The sequence below is a fragment of the Salvelinus alpinus genome, chromosome 16 (genome assembly GCF_045679555.1).
Source record: "Salvelinus alpinus chromosome 16, SLU_Salpinus.1, whole genome shotgun sequence".
NCBI lineage: Eukaryota > Metazoa > Chordata > Actinopteri > Salmoniformes > Salmonidae > Salvelinus > Salvelinus alpinus.
The window spans coordinates 37,466,680-37,485,914 of NC_092101.1; the positions used below are offsets into that span (position 1 = coordinate 37,466,680).

General features: G+C 45.3%; 1 protein-coding gene across 2 annotated transcripts in view; it reads right to left on the reverse strand.

Moving 5' to 3' along the window:
* Window positions 1–19,235, reverse strand: part of tns3.2 (tensin 3, tandem duplicate 2) — a 103,641-nt gene that overhangs the window by 51,449 nt on the left and 32,957 nt on the right. For both annotated transcript variants that reach the window (XM_071346103.1, XM_071346104.1), the window contains 6 exons: window positions 18,921–19,033; window positions 18,731–18,791; window positions 17,333–17,408; window positions 17,060–17,189; window positions 15,939–16,004; window positions 10,522–10,626 (listed from right to left, as the gene is read on the reverse strand). In XM_071346103.1, the coding sequence (XP_071202204.1) occupies window positions 10,522–10,626; window positions 15,939–16,004; window positions 17,060–17,189; window positions 17,333–17,408; window positions 18,731–18,791; window positions 18,921–19,033 (551 nt within the window). The remainder of the gene's footprint in view (window positions 1–10,521; window positions 10,627–15,938; window positions 16,005–17,059; window positions 17,190–17,332; window positions 17,409–18,730; window positions 18,792–18,920; window positions 19,034–19,235) is intronic.

Below are 19,235 nucleotides of genomic sequence, written 5' to 3' on the forward strand. Positions count from 1 at the left end.
AATAACAGAGACAGTGAGTGATCAGTGAGGTACTGTGAGAGGACACAGATGGCAAGCTCAAACACACACACACACACACACACACACACACACACACACACACACACACACACACACACACACACACACACACACACACACACACACACACACACACACACACACACACACACACGTGACCTCTAAAGCGTAACCCTAACGTCAGAGTAAACCAGGAAAGACAAGTGGCTACTGCTGAGTCTCTACTCAGCTTTATACAACTCCACAAAAATTTTTAACACAAACAATTTCCTCACATACAGTGCTTTGCAAAAGTATTCAGACCCCCTGGATTTCTTTACAGTTTCTTGTGTTAGAAAGTGGGATTAAAATAGATATTTGTCAACAATCTACACAAAATACTCTGTAATGTCAAAGTGGAAGAAAAAACAATTATATATTTTGATAAAACATTTTTTTATCATAACAAAATTATATTCATTGCATAATTAGTTCAGGAGTCTAAATTAGCCTAAATTAGTTCAGGAGTCAAATTTGGCTTAACAAATCACATAACTTACATGGACTCACTCTGTGTGAAATAATAGGAGTTGACATGATTGTTGAATGACTACCCCTTCCTCTGTCCCCCATACATACAACATCTGTAAGGTCTCTCAGTCAAGTATTGAATTTCAAGCACAGATTCAACTACGAAGACCAGGGAGATTTCCGAAAGCCTCATAAAGAAGGGCAGTGATTGATAGATGGGTAACAATAACAAATCAGACATTGACTATATCTTCAAGCATGGTCAAGTTAATACTTATGCTGTGGATTATATATTAAACCACCCAGACACATCAACGATACAGACGTCCTTCTGAACTGAACTACAGGACAGGAATGAAACTGCTCAGGGATGTTACCATTAGGCCATTGGTGATTTTAAAACAGCTACAGAGTTCAATGGCTGAGGATGGATCAACAACATTGTTGTGAATCCACAATAATGACCTAAAGAAGAAGAATACAAACATTCAAAATATTCCAAAACATGCATCTTCTATGCAACAAGGCGGTAAAATAATACTGAAAAGAACAAAAATAGCAAAGGAATAGACTTTTTGGCATAAATGCAAAGCCTTATATTTGGGGCAAATCCAACACAACACATCACTGAGATACTGCCTCCTTATTTTCAAGCATGGTGATGGCTGCATCATGGTATGGGTATGCTTGACATCGGCAAAGACTGTGTAGTTTTTCAGGATGAAAAGAAACGAGATGGAACTAAGTACAGGTAAAATCCTAGAGGAAAACCTGCTTTAGTCTGCTTTACACCAGACACTGGGAGAGGAATTCACCTTTCAGCAGGACAATAACCTAGCCAAATCTACACTGGAGTTGCTTACCAAGAAGACAGTGAAAGTTCATGACTGGCCAAGTCACCATTTTGACTTAAATCTGCTTGAAAATCTATGGCGAGACTTGAAAATTGCCGTCCAACATTTTGACAGAGCTTGAAGAATTTTGAAAGAAATAATGGACAAATATTGCACAATCCAGGTGTGCAAAGCTTTTAAAGACTTACCCAAGAAGACTCACAGCTGTAATGATGACAGAGGTGTTTCTAACAGGAATTGACTCAGGGAACTGACAACTATATTTTAGGTATTTTATTTAATTGAATCTAAAAAGTGGAATTTTTCAACCACTTTGACATTACAGAGTATTTTGTGTAGATTGTTGTAAAACAGTACAATGAAATCAATTTTAATCCCACTTTGTAACACAATACACTATGAAGAATTCCAATGGGTCTGAATACTTTTGCAAGGCATTGTATAGGAGGATCTGGGGTAATCTGTTACTGTAAGAAGAAAAAATCCACCCTGAATAAAATCATAAAATAAACTTCCTGTAACAGCACATGCATAGTAGCATACAGTGTGGTATGAAATTGCACCAGATGTTGATATTAGATAACACACACACAATTTCCTCCATCTGTGGGAAGCTGTTGAGACATTTCCACCCTGAAGAGCAACAATAACATACTGTTACTGTAACAACACATGTATAGTAACATACACTCCTAGTGTATGTTACTATACAATGTACTATCTAGAACTATCTATAAAATGTACTATCTAGTACTGTATTTGGTTATTTGGTAGTCCCCATAGGGGAATCCTTTGTTGGTTCCAGGTCTAACCTTTTTGGGTTCCACGTAGAACCCTTTTCACCGACGGTTCTACATGGATCTATGGGGACAGCCGAAGCACCCTATTGCATTTGACCAGGGCCCATATAACGCTGGTCAAAAGTAGTGCCCTATATAGTGAATAGGTTGCCATTTAGGATGAACTTCTTGTCTCATTCATAAAACTGCCTTAGCAGCCAGATTGTTGAACCTAAAGAGCAGTAAAATAAAGACATTATAGATTCCTAGCTACCTCTATAACATGCTAACCTGCAACATGTGTGGGTGCTTCTGAACCGGTTATGATGCCCAGATGAATATCATAACAAAGCTACACACACACACACACACACACGCAAGCACGCACGCACACACACACACACACACACAAATACATAGTGAAGTCCCTCAGTCCAGCGAGACTATGATACTCAAATACCAGACATGCATGGTAAAGCCTCACAGCTGGTCTAACAGACACACACACACACACACACACGTCCCATCTCACTCATCACTGTATGACATATTGAACAAGCAGCAACACAGACACAACTATACCCTGTAACTGACACTAAATCCTGTCACAACAAAACAATTCACTAACATTACTCACACGACAGACATTCACTAATACAATAAGTACTACAACAACTTAGAGCTACAACATTCTCCCTATACCAACTGTAACACAACTTCACATCAACTTACATCGTCTCTAAATCTGGAAGAAATGCCTCACTACAGTCCCTTCAAAATGTGAGGAAGAGTAGGAGAGAACCCAGATGACAAAAACATGGTTGAAGGAGAACAAGAAAGAGAAAGGAATAAATAATTGAAAAGGACAGAGAAAGAAGAGAAGACAAAAAGAGGATAAAGTTAGAGAACAGAGTGGTAACCGTTCAGACCAGGTTTTGTGTAGAGCTCCTCTCCTCTTCTGTCGTCTCTCTTTCTCTAAGGCAGCTAAAGGAAGACTAGCAGAGAGTAACATTCTTTCTCTCTTTCTCTAAAGGTGCTAACTGCCCCCCTGGGTCCCCCTACGCTCTCTCTCTCTCTCTCTCTCTCTCGCTCACTCTCTCTCTCGCTCACTCTCTCTCTCCCCCTTCTCTCTCTCTCCCCCTTCTCTCTCTCTCTCCCCCCTTCTCTCTCTCTCCTTCTCTCTCTCCCCTATCTCTCTCTCTCCTTCTCTCTCTCCCCCATCTCTCTCTCTCCTTTCTGCGCTCGAGTCACCGCCTACTCTTACACTCCAAAAGATTCTGTTTTGCTCTGTGTATCTCTCTCTTTCCCTTCCTCTCCCTCTCTCTCACTCTTTCCCTTCCTCTCCCACTCTCTCAGTACCTCCAGGGGGACGGTATGGAAACCTGCAACCTGAACCTGACAAAGTAGAAAGGGGGGAGAGGAGAGACATAAGAGAGAAAGGTAGAAGACAGAGGTGATATGTAGAGAGCGATGTACAGAGTGATATGTAGCGAGAGAGAGTGAGAGAGAAGGGAGAGGGAGAAGGGAAATGTAGAGAAGGAGAGAGCTGGAAAGAGACAGGGATAGAGAGTGTGGGTGACAGGGGGAGTGAGAGAGAGAGAGAGAGGGAGAGAGAGGGGGAGAGAGAGGGGGAGAGAGAGAAGGAGAGAGAGGGGGAGAGAAGGAGAGAGAGAGAGAGAGAAAGAGATAGAGAGAGGGGGGAGAGAGAGAGGAGAGAGAGCGAGAGAGAGAGAGAGAGAGAGAGAGAGAGAGAGAGAGAGAGAGAGAGAGAGAAGGAGAGAGAGAGAGAGAGAGAGAGAGAGAGAGAGAGAGAGAGAGAGAGAGAGAGAGAGAGAGAGAGAGAGAGAGGGAGAGAGGGGGGAGAGAGAGGGGGGGGGGAGAAAGAGAGAGTTTAACATATAGAGAGAAAGAGAGAGTTTAACATATAGAGAGAAAGAGAAGGGGGTTAAAACACAACCATCTGTGGCTGAAAACAACATTCTTCTGACTTTCTGTTTTTTCTTTTTCACAGGCTGGCACCCTCATTATGTCTGTGTGTGAGTTTCTCTGTTTACCTGTTAATATACAGTGCCTGTGTGTGTGTTTGAGTGTGTGTGCGTGTGCGCGTGTGCGTGTTTGCGAGTGTGTGTGTGTGTGTGTGTGTGTGTGTGTGTGTGTGTGTGTGTGTGTGTGTGTGTGTGGGTGCATATGCTTCCATAACTGCCTTGCCACATTGCTTTCCCAATGCGCGGTCTGTCTAAATGACATGGCTGCCGATATAGACCTGGTTTAAAACAGCTGGGACTCAAACCTCAATCACCGGCTGTAGTGATTGTTACAGTTGTCTGGTCCAGGGTAGTGTGTGTGTGTGTGTGTGTGTGTGTGTGTGTGTGTGTGTGTGTGTGTGTGTGTGTGTGTGTGTGTGTGTGTGTGTGTGTGTGTGTGTGCGTGCGTGCGTGTGTGTTTTCATAAATTCTAAGTGACAAACCTCTTGAAAAAGAAGCAGCTTTAAATACCTAGCTGTGGTATGTCTGCTGTCCAGTGTTCTGAGAACCTTTCTACAACACCACTCCATTCCCCGGAAACACTGAAGTGGCTCGCATTATCGCATAACAACAGGACACCTGCCATTCCTCGTCCACATTCTCGTCACAGGATCATCACATTGGACTTGAATCAGAATTTCACATAGAGGGTTAGATCCAGAGAATGACCAGGGTGTCCACTAAATGCAACGATTACCTGTGACATCCTGTCTAATAATGAAGTGCTATGTAAGAGGAGACACTGAGAGAGGGAGCAATTACCTATAACGCAATATCCTTAATATGACTGGCGAGAAAGTAAGCAAATGCTTTTGTCTTCTGGAGAGATGTTACAATACCTAGTCCTTCTGGAGAGATGTTACAAAACCTAGTCCTTCTGGAGAGATGTTACAAAACCTAGTCCTTCTGGAGAGATGTTACAATACCTAGTTCTTCAGGAGAGATGTTACAATACCTAGTCCTTCTGGAGAGATGTTACAATACCTAGTCCTTCAGGAGAGATGTTACAATACCTAGTCCTTCTGGGGAGATGTTACAATACCTAGTCCTTCTGGAGAGATGTTACAATACCTAGTTCTTCTGGAGAGATGTTACAATACCTAGTCCTTCTGGAGAGATGTTACAATACCTAGTCCTTCAGGAGAGATGTTACAATACCTAGTCCTTCAGGAGAGATGTTACAATACCTAGTCCTTCAGGAGAGATGTTACAATACCTAGTCCTTCTGGAGAGATGTTACAATACCTAGTCCTTCTGGAGAGATGTTACAATACCTAGTCCTTCAGGAGAGATGTTACAATACCTAGTCCTTCAGGAGAGATGTTACAATACCTAGTCCTTCAGGAGAGATGTTACAATACCTAGTCCTTCAGGAGAGATGTTACAATACCTAGTCCTTCAGGAGAGATGTTACAATACCTAGTCCTTCTGGAGAGATGTTACAATACCTAGTCCTTCAGGAGAGATGTTACAATACCTAGTTCTTCAGGAGAGATGTTACAATACCTAGTCCTTCTGGAGAGTTGTTACAATACCTAGTCCTTCAGGAGAGAGGTTACAATACCTAGTTCTTCAGGAGAGATGTTACAATACCTAGTCCTTCAGGAGAGATGTTACAATACCTAGTCCTTCTGGAGAGATGTTACAATACCTAGTCCTTCTGGAGAGATGTTACAATACCTAGTCCTTCAGGAGAGATGTTACAATACCTAGTTCTTCAGGAGAGATGTTACAATACCTAGTCCTTCTGGAGAGATGTTACAATACCTAGTCCTTCAGGAGAGATGTTACAATACCTAGTCTTTCTGGAGAGATGTTACAATACCTAGTCCTTCTGGAGAGATGTTACAATACCTAGTCCTTCAGGAGAGATGTTACAATACCTAGTTCTTCAGGAGAGATGTTACAATACCTAGTCCTTCTGGAGAGATGTTACAATACCTAGTCCTTCAGGAGAGATGTTACAATACCTAGTCCTTCAGGAGAGATGTTACAATACCTAGTCCTTCAGGAGAGATGTTACAATACCTAGTCCTTCAGGAGAGATGTTACAATACCTAGTCCTTCTGGAGAGATGTTACAATACCTAGTCCTTCTGGAGAGATGTTACAATACCTAGTCCTTCAGGAGAGATGTTACAATACCTAGTCCTTCTGGAGAGATGTTACAATACCTAGTCCTTCAGGAGAGATGTTACAATACCTAGTCCTTCAGGAGAGATGTTACAATACCTAGTCCTTCTGGAGAGATGTTACAATACCTAGTCCTTCAGGAGAGATGTTACAATACCTAGTTCTTCAGGAGAGATGTTACAATACCTAGTTCTTCAGGAGAGATGTTACAATACCTAGTCCTTCTGGAGAGATGTTACAATACCTAGTCCTTCAGGAGAGATGTTACAATATGTAACGGGTGCTCTCCTCCTCTTCGTCTGAAGAGGAGAAGCGAGAAGGGTCGGACCAATACGCAGCGTTGTAATCCATAATGATTTATTAACAGAACGATGAAACACGATAACACTTGAAAAGATTACAAAATAACAAAACGACGTAGACTGACCTAAAACATGTGAACTTACATAAACACGAAGAACGCACGAACAGGAACAGAATACATACATGAACGAAACCGAAACAGTCCCGTGTGGTGCAACATACACAGACACGGAAGACAATCACCCACAAACAAACAGTGAGAACATCCTACCTTAATATGGTTCTCAATCAGAGGAAATGAATTACACCTGCCTCTAATTGAGAACCATATCAGGTAACCCATTAACCAACATAGATACACATAACATAGAATGCCCACCCCAACTCACGCCCTGACCGACTAAACACATACAAAAACAACAGAAAACAGGTCAGGAACGTGACATAACCCCCCCCTCAAGGTGCGAACTCCGGACATACCAGCATAAAGTCTAGGGGAGGGTCTGGGTGGGCATCTGTCCGCGGTGGCGGCTCAGGCTCTGGGCGTGGTCCCCACCCCACCATAGTCAATTCCCACTTTTGTAGCCCCCTCCCAATGACCACCCTCCAAATACACCCACCTAAAATAAGAGGCATCAGCGGGACAAGGGGCAGCACCAGGACAAGGGGCAGCACCGGGACAAGGAGCAGCACCGGGACAAGGGGCAGCACCGGGATAAGGGGCAGCACCGGGATAAGGGGCAGCTCCGGACTGAGGGACGGCAGCTCCGGACTGAGGGGCAGCTCCGGACTGAAGGACGGCAGCTCCGGACTGAAGGACGGCAGCTCCGGACTGAGGGGCAGCTCCGGACTGAAGGACGGCAGCTCCGGACTGAAGGACGGCAGCTCCGGACTGAAGGACGGCAGCTCCGGACTGAAGGACGGCAGCTCCGGACTGAGGGGCAGATCCGGACTGGCTGACGGCTCTGGCTGCTCATGGCTCGCTGACGGCTCTGGCTGCTCATGGCTCGCTGACGGCTCTGAGATCCTGGCTGACTGGCGGCTCTGGCAGATCCTGGCTGACTGGCGGCTCTGGCAGATCCTGGCTGACTGGCGGCTCTGGCAGATCCTGGCTGACTGGCGGCTCTGGCAGATCCTGGCTGACTGGCGGCTCTGGCAGATCCTGGCTGACTGGCGGCTCTGGCAGATCCTGTCTGGTTGGCGGCTCTGGCAGATCCTGTCTGGTTGGCGGCTCTGGCAGATCCTGACTGACGAATGGCTCTAGCGGCTCCTGACTGACGAACGGCTCTGGCGGCTCGGGACAGACTTGCGGCTCTAATGGCTTGGGACAGACGGATGGCTCAGACGGCGCTGGACAGACGGATGGCTCAGATGGCGCTGTGCAGACGGATGGCTCAGATGGCGCTGGGTAGACGGATGGCTCAGATGGCGCTGGGCAGACGGATGGCTCAGATGGCGCTGGGTAGACGGATGGCTCAGATGGCACTGGGCAGACGGATGGCTCAGATGGCGCTTGGCAGACGGGCGGCTCAGACGGCGTTGGGCAGACTGCAGACTCTGGCCGGCTGAGGCGCACTGTAGGCCTGGTGCGTGGTGCCGGAACTGGTGGTACCGGGCTGGGGACACGCACCTGAAGGCTAGTGCAGGGAGAAGGAACAGGGCATACTGGACCCTGGAGACGCACATTAGGCCTGGTGCGTGGTGCCGGAACTGGTGGTACCGGGCTGGGGACACGCATCTCAGGGCTAGTGCGGGGAGCAGCAACAGGATGCACAGGACTCTGGAAACGCACAGGAGGCTTGGTGCGTGGTGTAGGCACTGGTGGTAATGGGCTGGAGACACGCACCACAGGGCTAGTGCGTGGAGGAGGAACTGGGCTCTGGAGACGCACAGGAAGCCTGATGCGTGGTGTAGGCACTGGTGGTACTGGGTTGGGGCGGGGAGGTGGCGCCGGAAATACCGGACCGTGCAGGCGTACTGGCTCCCTTGAGCACTGAGCCTGCCCAACCTTACCTGGTTGTATGCTCCCCGTAGCCCGACCAGTGCGGGGAGGTGGAATAACCCGCACTGGGCTGTGTAGGCGAACCGGGGACACCATGCGTAAGGCTGGTGCCATGTATGCAGGCCCGAGGAGACGTACTGGAGGCCATATATGTAGAGCCGGCTTCATGGCACTTGGCTCAATGCTCAATCTAGCCCGGCAGATACGAGGAGCTGGTATGTACCGCACCGGGCTATGCACACGTACAGGAGACACAGTGCGCTCTACTGCGTAACACGGTGTCTGCCCGTACTCTCGCTCTCCACGGTAAGTACAGGGAGTTGGCGCAGGTCTCCTACCTGACTTCGCCACACTCCCTTTTAGCCCCCCCCAAATAAATTTTTGGGCTTGACTCACAGACTTCCAGCCTCGCTTACCTGCTGCCTCCTCATACCACCGCTCCTGGGCTTTAGCTGCCTCCTTCTCCTCACGAGAGCGGCGATATTCTCCAGTTTGCGCCCAGGGTCCCTTTCCGTCCAGTATTTCCTCCCATGTCCAGAAATCCTCCTTCGTGCGCTGTTGCCTTATTTTACGCTGCTTGATCCTTGGTTGGTGGGTGATTCTGTAACGGGTGCTCTCCTCCTCTTTGTCTGAAGAGGAGAAGCGAGAAGGGTCGGACCAATACGCAGCGTTGTAATCCATAATGATTTATTAACAGAACGATGAAACACGATAACACTTGAAAAGATTACAAAATAACAAAACGACGTAGACTGACCTAAAACATGTGAACTTACATAAACACGAAGAACGCACGAACAGGAACAGACTACATACATGAACGAAACCGAAACAGTCCCGTGTGGTGCAACATACACAGACACGGAAGACAATCACCCACAAACAAACAGTGAGAACATCCTACCTTAATATGGTTCTCAATCAGAGGAAATGAATTACACCTGCCTCTAATTGAGAACCATATCAGGTAACCCATTAACCAACATAGATACACATAACATAGAATGCCCATCCCAACTCACGCCCTGACCGACAAAACACATACAAAAACAACAGAAAACAGGTCAGGAACGTGACACAATACCTAGTCCTTCAGGAGAGATGTTACAATACCTAGTCCTTCTGGAGAGATGTTACAATACCTAGTCCTTCAGGAGAGATGTTACAATACCTAGTTCTTCAGGAGAGATGTTACAATACCTAGTCCTTCTGGAGAGATGTTACAATACCTAGTCCTTCTGGAGAGATGTTACAATACCTAGTCCTTCAGGAGAGATGTTACAATACCTAGTCCTTCTGGAGAGATGTTACAATACCTAGTCCTTCAGGAGAGATGTTACAATACCTAGTTCTTCAGGAGAGATGTTACAATACCTAGTCCTTCTGGAGAGATGTTACAATACCTAGTCCTTCAGGAGAGATGTTACAATACCTAGTCCTTCAGGAGAGATGTTACAATACCTAGTCCTTCAGGAGAGATGTTACAATACCTAGTCCTTCAGGAGAGATGTTACAATACCTAGTCCTTCTGGAGAGATGTTACAATACCTAGTCCTTCTGGAGAGATGTTACAATACCTAGTCCTTCTGGAGAGATGTTACAATACCTAGTCCTTCAGGAGAGATGTTACAATACCTAGTCCTTCAGGAGAGATGTTACAATACCTAGTCCTTCAGGAGAGATGTTACAATACCTAGTCCTTCAGGAGAGATGTTACAATACCTAGTCCTTCTGGAGAGATGTTACAATACCTAGTCCTTCAGGAGAGATGTTACAATACCTAGTCCTTCAGGAGAGATGTTACAATACCTAGTCCTTCAGGAGAGATGTTACAATACCTAGTCCTTCTGGAGAGATGTTACAATACCTAGTCCTTCAGGAGAGATGTTACAATACCTAGTCCTTCAGGAGAGATGTACTCATAGGAGTCCCGTCGAACCAGGGGGTCCCAGGTATCGTAGTCCACGATGACAGAGGGTCCGTTTTGCCAGTGACCACTGCCTTCAGATGACAACAACCATATAGAGAGAAATAAACAGAGAGAGAGAGAGAGAGAGACTGAAGAAGACAGAGACAATCTCAGTCATGGGTTTGTTGCACAACAGTCCAGCATTGTCAAGGAACACTCATATATTCTGTAACAACATCAGCTGATCCCTGGAGAGGACCATTTTGGTTTATTTACTTCAAAAATATTGTAGAACATGTGGAAAATATGAATTCTTTCCATTTTTTTGTGTGAGTTTGTGTGCACACGTGCTTGTGTGCGTGATTGAGTATGTGAGTGAGCAAAGTGGAGGTGTGTTTATGTGTATGGATGGTTGAATCCTGAGCTCTGTGCAGTTCTGCTCTGTCTGTTTCTTTGCCTGTATCTGGGATCTGCATTCCTGGGTGATGTGTGTGTGATAAGAGCATTTATTGTTTCCTGTTGAGTGGAGCAGTGTGTGTTACAGAGCAGTGTGTGTTACAGAGGAGTGTGTGTGTGTTAAAGAGGAGTGTGTGTTACAGAGCAGTGTGTGTTACAGAGGAGTGTGTGTGTGTTACAGAAGAGTGTGTGTTACAGAGCAGTGTGTGTTACAGAGCAGTGTGTGTGTGTTACAGAGCAGTGTGTGTTACAGAGCAGTGTGTGTTACAGAGCAGTGTGTGTGTGTTACAGAGAAGTGTGTGTTACAGAGCAGTGTGTGTTACAGAGGAGTGTGTGTTACAGAGCAGTGTGTGTTACAGAGCAGTGTGTGTTACAGAGCAGTGTGTGTTACAGAGCAGTGTGTGTTACAGAGGAGTGTGTGTTACAGAGCAGTGTGTGTTACAGAGCAGTGAGTGTTACAGAGGAGTGTGTGTTACAGAGGAGTGTGTGTTACAGAGCAGTGTGTGTTACAGAGGAGTGTGTGTTACAAAGCAGTGTGTGTTACAGAGCAGTGTGTGCTACAGAGGAGTGTGTGTTACAGAGGAGTGTGTGTTACAGAGCAGTGTGTGTTACAGAGCAGTGTGTGATACAGAGGAGTGTGTGTGTGTTACAGAGCAGTGTGTGTTACAGAGGAGTGTGTGTTACAGAGGGGTGTGTGTTACAGAGCAGTGTGTGTTACAGAGGAGTGTGTGTTACAGAGGAGTGTGTGTTACAGAGGAGTGTGTGTTACAGAGCAGTGTGTATTACAGAGGAGTGTGTGTTACAGAGCAGTGTGTGTGTGTTACAGAGCAGTGTGTGTTACAGAGCAGTGTGTGTTACAGAGCAGTGTGTGTTACAGAGCAGTGTGTGTTACAGAGGAGTGTGTGTTACAGAGCAGTGTGTGTTACAGAGCAGTGTGTGTTACAGAGGAGTGTGTGTGTGTTACAGAGCAGTGTGTGTTACAGAGCAGTGTGTGTTACAGAGCAGTGTGTGTTACAGAGCAGTGTGTGTTACAGAGGAGTGTGTGTTACAGAGCAGTGTGTGTTACAGAGCAGTGTGTGTTACAGAGCAGTGTGTGTTACAGAGGAGTGTGTGTTACAGAGCAGTGTGTGTTACAGAGCAGTGTGTGTTACAGAGCAGTGTGTGTTACAGAGCAGTGTGTGTTACAGAGGAGAGTGTGTGTGTTACAGAGGAGAGTGTGTGTGTTACAGAGGAGTGTGTGTTACAGAGGAGTGTGTGTTACAGAGCAGTGTGTGTTACAGAGCAGTGTGTGTTACAGAGCAGTGTGTGTTACAGAGCAGTGTGTGTTACAGAGGAGTGTGTGTTACAGAGGAGTGTGTGTTACAGAGGAGTGTGTGTTACAGAGCAGTGTGTGTTACAGAGCAGTGTGTGTTACAGAGCAGTGTGTGTTACAGAGGAGTGTGTGTTACAGAGCAGTGTGTGTTACAGAGCAGTGTGTGTTACAGAGCAGTGTGTGTTACAGAGGAGTGTGTGTTACAGAGGAGTGTGTGTGTGTGTTACAGAGGAGTGTGTGTGTGTTACAGAGGAGTGTGTGTTACAGAGCAGTGTGTGTTACAGAGCAGTGTGTGTTACAGAGCAGTGTGTGTTACAGAGGAGTGTGTGTTACAGAGCAGTGTGTGTTACAGAGCAGTGTGTGTTACAGAGCAGTGTGTGTTACAGAGCAGTGTGTGTTACAGAGCAGTGTGTGTTACAGAGGAGTGTGTGTTACAGAGCAGTGTGTGTTACAGAGGAGTGTGTGTTACAGAGCAGTGTGTGTTACAGAGCAGTGTGTGTTACAGATGAGTGTGTGTTACAGAGGAGTGTGTGTTACAGAGGAGTGTGTGTTACAGAGCAGTGTGTGTTACAGAGCAGTGTGTGTTACAGAGGAGTGTGTGTGTGTTACAGAGGTTACAGAGTGTGTGTTACAGAACAGTGTGTGTTACAGAGCAGTGTGTGTTACAGAGCAGTGTGTGTTACAGAGCAGTGTGTGTTACAGAGCAGTGTGTGTTACAGAGGAGTGTGTGTTACAGAGCAGTGTGTGTTACAGAGCAGTGTGTGTTACAGAGCAGTGTGTGTTACAGAGGAGTGTGTGTTACAGAGGAGTGTGTGTTACAGAGCAGTGTGTGTTACAGAGGAGTGTGTGTTACAGAGCAGTGTGTGTTACAGAGCAGTGTGTGTTACAGAGGAGTGTGTGTTACAGAGCAGTGTGTGTTACAGCGGAGTGTGTGTTACAGAGCAGTGTGTGTTACAGAGCAGTGTGTGTTACAGAGCAGTGTGTGTTACAGAGCAGTGTGTATTACAGAGGAGTGTGTGTTACAGAGCAGTGTGTGTTACAGAGCAGTGTGTGTTACAGAGCAGTGTGTGTTACAGAGGAGTGTGTGTTACAGAGGAGTGTGTGTTACAGAGCAGTGTGTGTTAAGTGTGTGTTACAGAGCAGTGTGTGTTACAGAGCAGTGTGTGTTACAGAGGAGTGTGTGTTACAGAGGAGTGTGTGTTACAGAGGCGAGTGTGTGTTACAGAGGAGTGTGTGTGTGTTACAGAGGAGTGTGTGTTACAGAGCAGTGTGTGTTACAGAGCAGTGTGTGTTACAGAGGAGTGTGTGTTACAGAGCAGTGTGTGTTACAGAGCAGTGTGTGTTACAGAGGAGTGTGTGTTACAGAGCAGTGTGTGTTACAGAGCAGTGTGTGTTACAGAGGAGTGTGTGTTACAGAGCAGTGTGTGTTACAGAGCAGTGTGTGTTACAGAGCAGTGTGTGTTACAGAGCAGTGTGTGTTACAGAGGAGTGTGTGTGTGTTACAGAGCAGTGTGTGTTACAGAGCAGTGTGTGTTACAGAGGAGTGTGTGTTACAGAGCAGTGTGTGTTACAGAGGAGTGTGTGTTACAGAGCAGTGTGTGTTACAGAGGAGTGTGTGTTACAGAGGAGTGTGTGTTACAGAGGAGTGTGTGTTACAGAGCAGTGTGTGTTACAGAGGAGTGTGTGTTACAGAGGAGTGTGTGTTACAGAGCAGTGTGTGTTACAGAGCAGTGTGTGTTACAGAGGAGTGTGTGTGTGTTACAGAGGAGTGTGTGTTACAGAGGAGTGTGTGTTACAGTTAGCCATTCCGTCTCTGCAGTGTGTGTTACAGAGGAGTGTGCGTTACAGTTAGCCATTCCGTCTCTGCAGTGTGTGTTACAGAGGAGTGTGTGTTACAGAGCAGTGTGTGTTACAGAGCAGTGTGTATTACAGAGGAGTGTGTGTTACAGAGCAGTGTGTGTTACAGAGCAGTGTGTGTTACAGAGGAGTGTGTGTTACAGAGGAGTGTGTGTTACAGAGGCGTGTGTGTGTGTTACAGAGGCGTGTGTGTGTGTTACAGAGCAGTGTGTGTTACAGAGCAGTGTGTGTTACAGAGGAGTGTGTGTTACAGAGGAGTGTGTGTTACAGAGGAGTGTGTGTTACAGAGCAGTGTGTGTTACAGAGGCGTGTGTGTGTGTTACAGAGGAGTGTGTGTTACAGAGCAGTGTGTGTTACAGAGCAGTGTGTGTTACAGAGGAGTGTGTGTTACAGAGCAGTGTGTGTTACAGAGCAGTGTGTGTTACAGAGCAGTGTGTGTTACAGAGCAGTGTGTGTTACAGAGCAGTGTGTGTTACAGAGCAGTGTGTGTTACAGAGGAGTGTGTGTTACAGAGCAGTGTGTGTTACAGAGCAGTGTGTGTTACAGAGCAGTGTGTGTTACAGAGCAGTGTGTGTTACAGAGCAGTGTGTGTTACAGAGGAGTGTGTGTGTGTTACAGAGGAGTGTGTGTTACAGAGGAGTGTGTGTTACAGAGCAGTGTGTGTTACAGAGGAGTGTGTGTTACAGTTAGCCATTCCGTCTCTGCAGTGTGTGTTACAGAGGAGTGTGTGTTACAGTTAGCCATTCCGTCTCTGCAGTGTGCTGATTGCTTTGGTCAAATCTTTTTGCACAATTTCTGCTCACACACGCATATTATGAAACAGACATTTCTGTGTCTGTTCAGACTAACTGAACAGGTGAACAATTCTGATGTGGTGGTCTCAGAAGGATTGGTTTTGATTTGATAGTGAGTCATGATATTTGTCTGTTCTACTCTGCTCTGTTCTGTTCTGCTCTGTTCTGTTCTGTTCTGTTCTGATCTGCTCTGTTCTGCTCTGTTCTGCTCTGTTCTGCTCTGTTCTGCTCTGTTCTGCTCTGTTCTGCTCTGTTCTGCTCTGTTCTGCTCTGTTCTGCTCTGTTCTGTTCTGTTCTGCTCTGTGCTCTGTTCTTTTGTGACAGCAGCTGACAGGATGTGTGACTGCAGGGTGAATGGCTGTGATGGCAGCTGACAGGATGTGTGACTGCAGGGTGAAGGGCTGTGACGGCAGCTGACAAGATATATAAGAGCCATTTTGATAGGGTTTGTGTTTGTCTAGTTTTGTCTGTTTTGGGCTGTCAGTTCTCACCACTAGAGAGCAGTCTCACTGAGGTTATGGGTCAGGTGGTAGGTCAGGTGATGGCTCAGGTGTATAAGATCACAGGTAACCAGGTAGTAGGGTGAACATGGGTGAACAGGAGATTCACATGGTTTTTACAGCTATTCACAAGGTTGCCTTTAACCCAGATTACTCAACCACAAATCGTCACCACCATGGTAAATCATCAGGTTTAATCTGTCATATTATTATTTTATTCAATAAATGGGAACATCCCCCAACTTTATCTAAATCTGGACATTACCTCAACGTGTCAAAAACAGTTCGCATCACTCATGCATCGTGACGAATTGGAACTTTTAAATAGTCCCACACAGGATGTGTGACTGTAGGGTGAGGGGGTTGGCAGGGGCTGTTAGTCAGCCACACCAGCTGTGTTGGTGGTCCAGGTGTGTGTTCGTTGGACCAATGGTGGTTTGAAGGGGAGATTAGGATTATGCCTAACGATGACGGCCGGGAATTACCTGGCATCTTCTCAGGATTTTCAGAGAACACCAACTCAACTTTCCCATCGTCTGGAAACCTGGGATCTGGAAAAGGGAGGGAAGTTGATCATCCATCTCTATCTGTATGTGTGCATGTCTACCTGCATGCGTTGGCTTTCGTCTGTATTTTAGCGCCTGCACTCATCACCTGGTGATTAGACCAAGGTTAGCCTGTGACAATATTTACACAGAGAGAAAGAGAAAGATTAAACAGAGAGAGAGAGAGAGAGAGAGAGGGAGAGAGCGAGAGAGAGAGGGAGAGAGAAGGAAAGAGAGAGAGAGAGAGAGAGAGAGAGAGAGAGAGAGAGAGAGAGAGAGAGAGAGAGAGAAGGAATAAGAGAGAGAGAGAGATTTACTGTGATAAATATTCCTCACCAAGAGATTCATTATTCACAGAAATGACTACATTTATTCCAAATTTTAACTTATTAAACCCAGAGGAAAAACAAAAAATACTCATGGGCGAAGGAGCAATGGCTCCTCTTGCAGCCAAATATGTATTTGCCTGCCATAGCCTGAGGGACACTGAATAATAACATCGGCATAGTAAGCAGTAACTTACTTATTATGACTGTTATTGTTATTACTGTTATTGTTATTAGTATTATTATTGTTGTTTATCATTCCAAATAGTAATGGTATGGGTGGTAATGGTAATGATAGCAGTTTAATGATAGTGGTGGTGGTAGTGGTGCATTACACCATACATTACATTCGACTGTTACCATTTTATTGTTACTATTTTTTATATTTAATTTTGTATTATTATTTACTGCCATTCTATATTATTATTTGTCATTGTTTTAATTGTATTACAATGTATATTGTATACATTGTTGCTTTGGCAATATTGACACAATGTTTTTCATGCCAATAAAGCAGCTTGAATTTGAGAGAGAGAGAGAGAGAGAGAGAGAGAGAGAGAGAGAGAGAGAGAGAGAGAGAGAGAGAGAGAGAGAGAGAGAGAGAGAGAGAGAGAGAGAGAGAGAGAGAGAGAGAGAGAGAGAGAGAGAGAGAGAGAGAGAGAGAGAGAGAGAGAGAGAGAGAGAGAGAGTAGGTCATTCATTGCATTAGGCTTCCCAGTAGGCCTACTACTGTACCTATATAAGCTGTGTCAAGGTCTTCCTTGGGGAAAAGCAGGGGGCGACCGTGGATAATGCCAGTGTGAAACTGGAGCCTGAAGATGACCTCTCGGCTGGCTGTCTGGTGGTTTTTATTATAACACACCACCTGAACCACAGCACACACAGACAGTTACCTCACCTGGTTGTCTATAAGGTTCATACAGTCACACCACTGAGCTTTGTATAACATTCCATTCAATTCCGGATTTTAAAAGTGCAGGTACTGTATATGAGTGTGATTATACCTACCATTATGTCTCCCTTCAGCAGTTGAGCTGGTTGCAGTACAAAGTAAACCCTGTCTGTCTGTACTGCTCGCACGTGACTGTGAAAGGTATTAACACACACAGACAAAGTAATCGCACATTTGCATTTAAATTTGAGTCATTTAGCAGACACTCTTATGCAGAGTGACTTACAGTGAGTGGATACATTTTCATACATTATTACCATGGTAACACTATATTTCCATAGTCCATCTGTATCAATCAGCAGAAGTCACAAAGTGCTGTACAGAAACTCAGCCTAAAACCCCAAACAGCTAGCAATGCTGATGCTCTACAGACTATCTACAACAGACTATCAGTAATATTTACTAACCCTAACCCTAACATTAACCCTTACCCTTATTCTAAACCTAACCCTACAAAAAAATTTTAAGGGTTCTGCAGCGGTCCCCGTAGGACAGTTGTCACGACTTCCGCCGAAGTTGGTCCCTCTCCTTGTTCGTTCGGCGGTCGAAGTCACCGACTTTCTAGCCATTGCTGATCCTCTTTTCATTTTCCTTTGGTTTTGTCTTGTCTTGTATCACGCCTGGTTCCAATCCCATCAATTACATGTTGTGTATTTAACCCTCTGTTCCCCCTCATGTCTTGTCGGTGATTGTTTGTTTGTAAGCATTGTGCAAGTTATGTTCTGGTGTGCGACGGGTTTTGTACCCACTTGTATTATTTTGTATATTTTGGTTTTCGAGCGCTTATTAAACTGCTCCGTTTATAGCAAGTTCGATCTCCTGCGCCTGACTTCCTTGCCACCAGCACGCACCCTTACAACAGTGGTATTCAAAGTCGGGGTCGCAGGGAATTGCAGTGGGGTCACCAATTACTATTATGCTTTTTAATTGTATTTTTAGGAGCAAAAAAACAAGAGAACAGATGATTCTATTGGACAATATACAGTGTTTGAGGAAGATCATTTGGAGAGAAAAAAATGTATTGGTAAATGTATTTATTGGTTTCTTTCCATTTTGATAAGAAATGAAAATACAATGAATTGAAGGTTGTTTTTTTATGTAAAAATCTAAATTTACAGATTTTAAGGTTGTGTCAGTAGATTTGGTCAAAAAATTTGGTCGCCAGAAATTCTGGTGTAAATAAATGGTGTCCCCGCTGCCATAGGTTCGTTTTTGGTTCCAGGTAGAACTATTTTGGGTTCCTCTGTGTAAAGGGTTCTACATGGAACTCAAAAGGGGTTCTTCAAAGTGTTCTATGGGGACAGCTAAGGAACCCTTTTAGGTTTTAGATAGCACCTTTTTTTCTAAGAGTGTAACTGTAACCTTAGCAAATAGTTGCTTTTCAACAGATCGTTTGTTGATACTATGACTATCAGGAACATCCAAATGAATTGTGAATGAGTATGGTATCTCACTAGACTGCTGAAGTGCAGACGACCTGCAGGCTCTGGTACACTCTCAGGAACAGACGACATCCTGCAGACAACACAAACAGGAAATATACATCGCTCATTCAGTAGTGCATCATAAAATGTAAATCTGAGAACAGTGTGTATCACTGTGACGTGAGAGGTGTAGTATAGTGATTGTATAGGTGTTTCTAACCTCCCTCAGAATTGATGTTGGGCACGCCGTGAAGAACCACACAAAGGAGGAAGAGAGGAGAGTGATCCATGTTCATAACTCCCCTCAGCAGACTGCTGAACATCCACACATACCTAAAGAGAGAGAGAGGGGGGAGAGGGAGACTGTATGTCAAGTGATTGACTTCCCAAGTCTGACACCTGACCGCTGTGATATCAGGTCAAATTTCAGAACAAGGAAGCCCTCAGCCAGAAGGCCACATCTGAAGCTCACTGATGACCAGACAGTTGACCTTCGAACTATATTGATCTGTTGTGCAGAGGAGCTTCTGTGAAC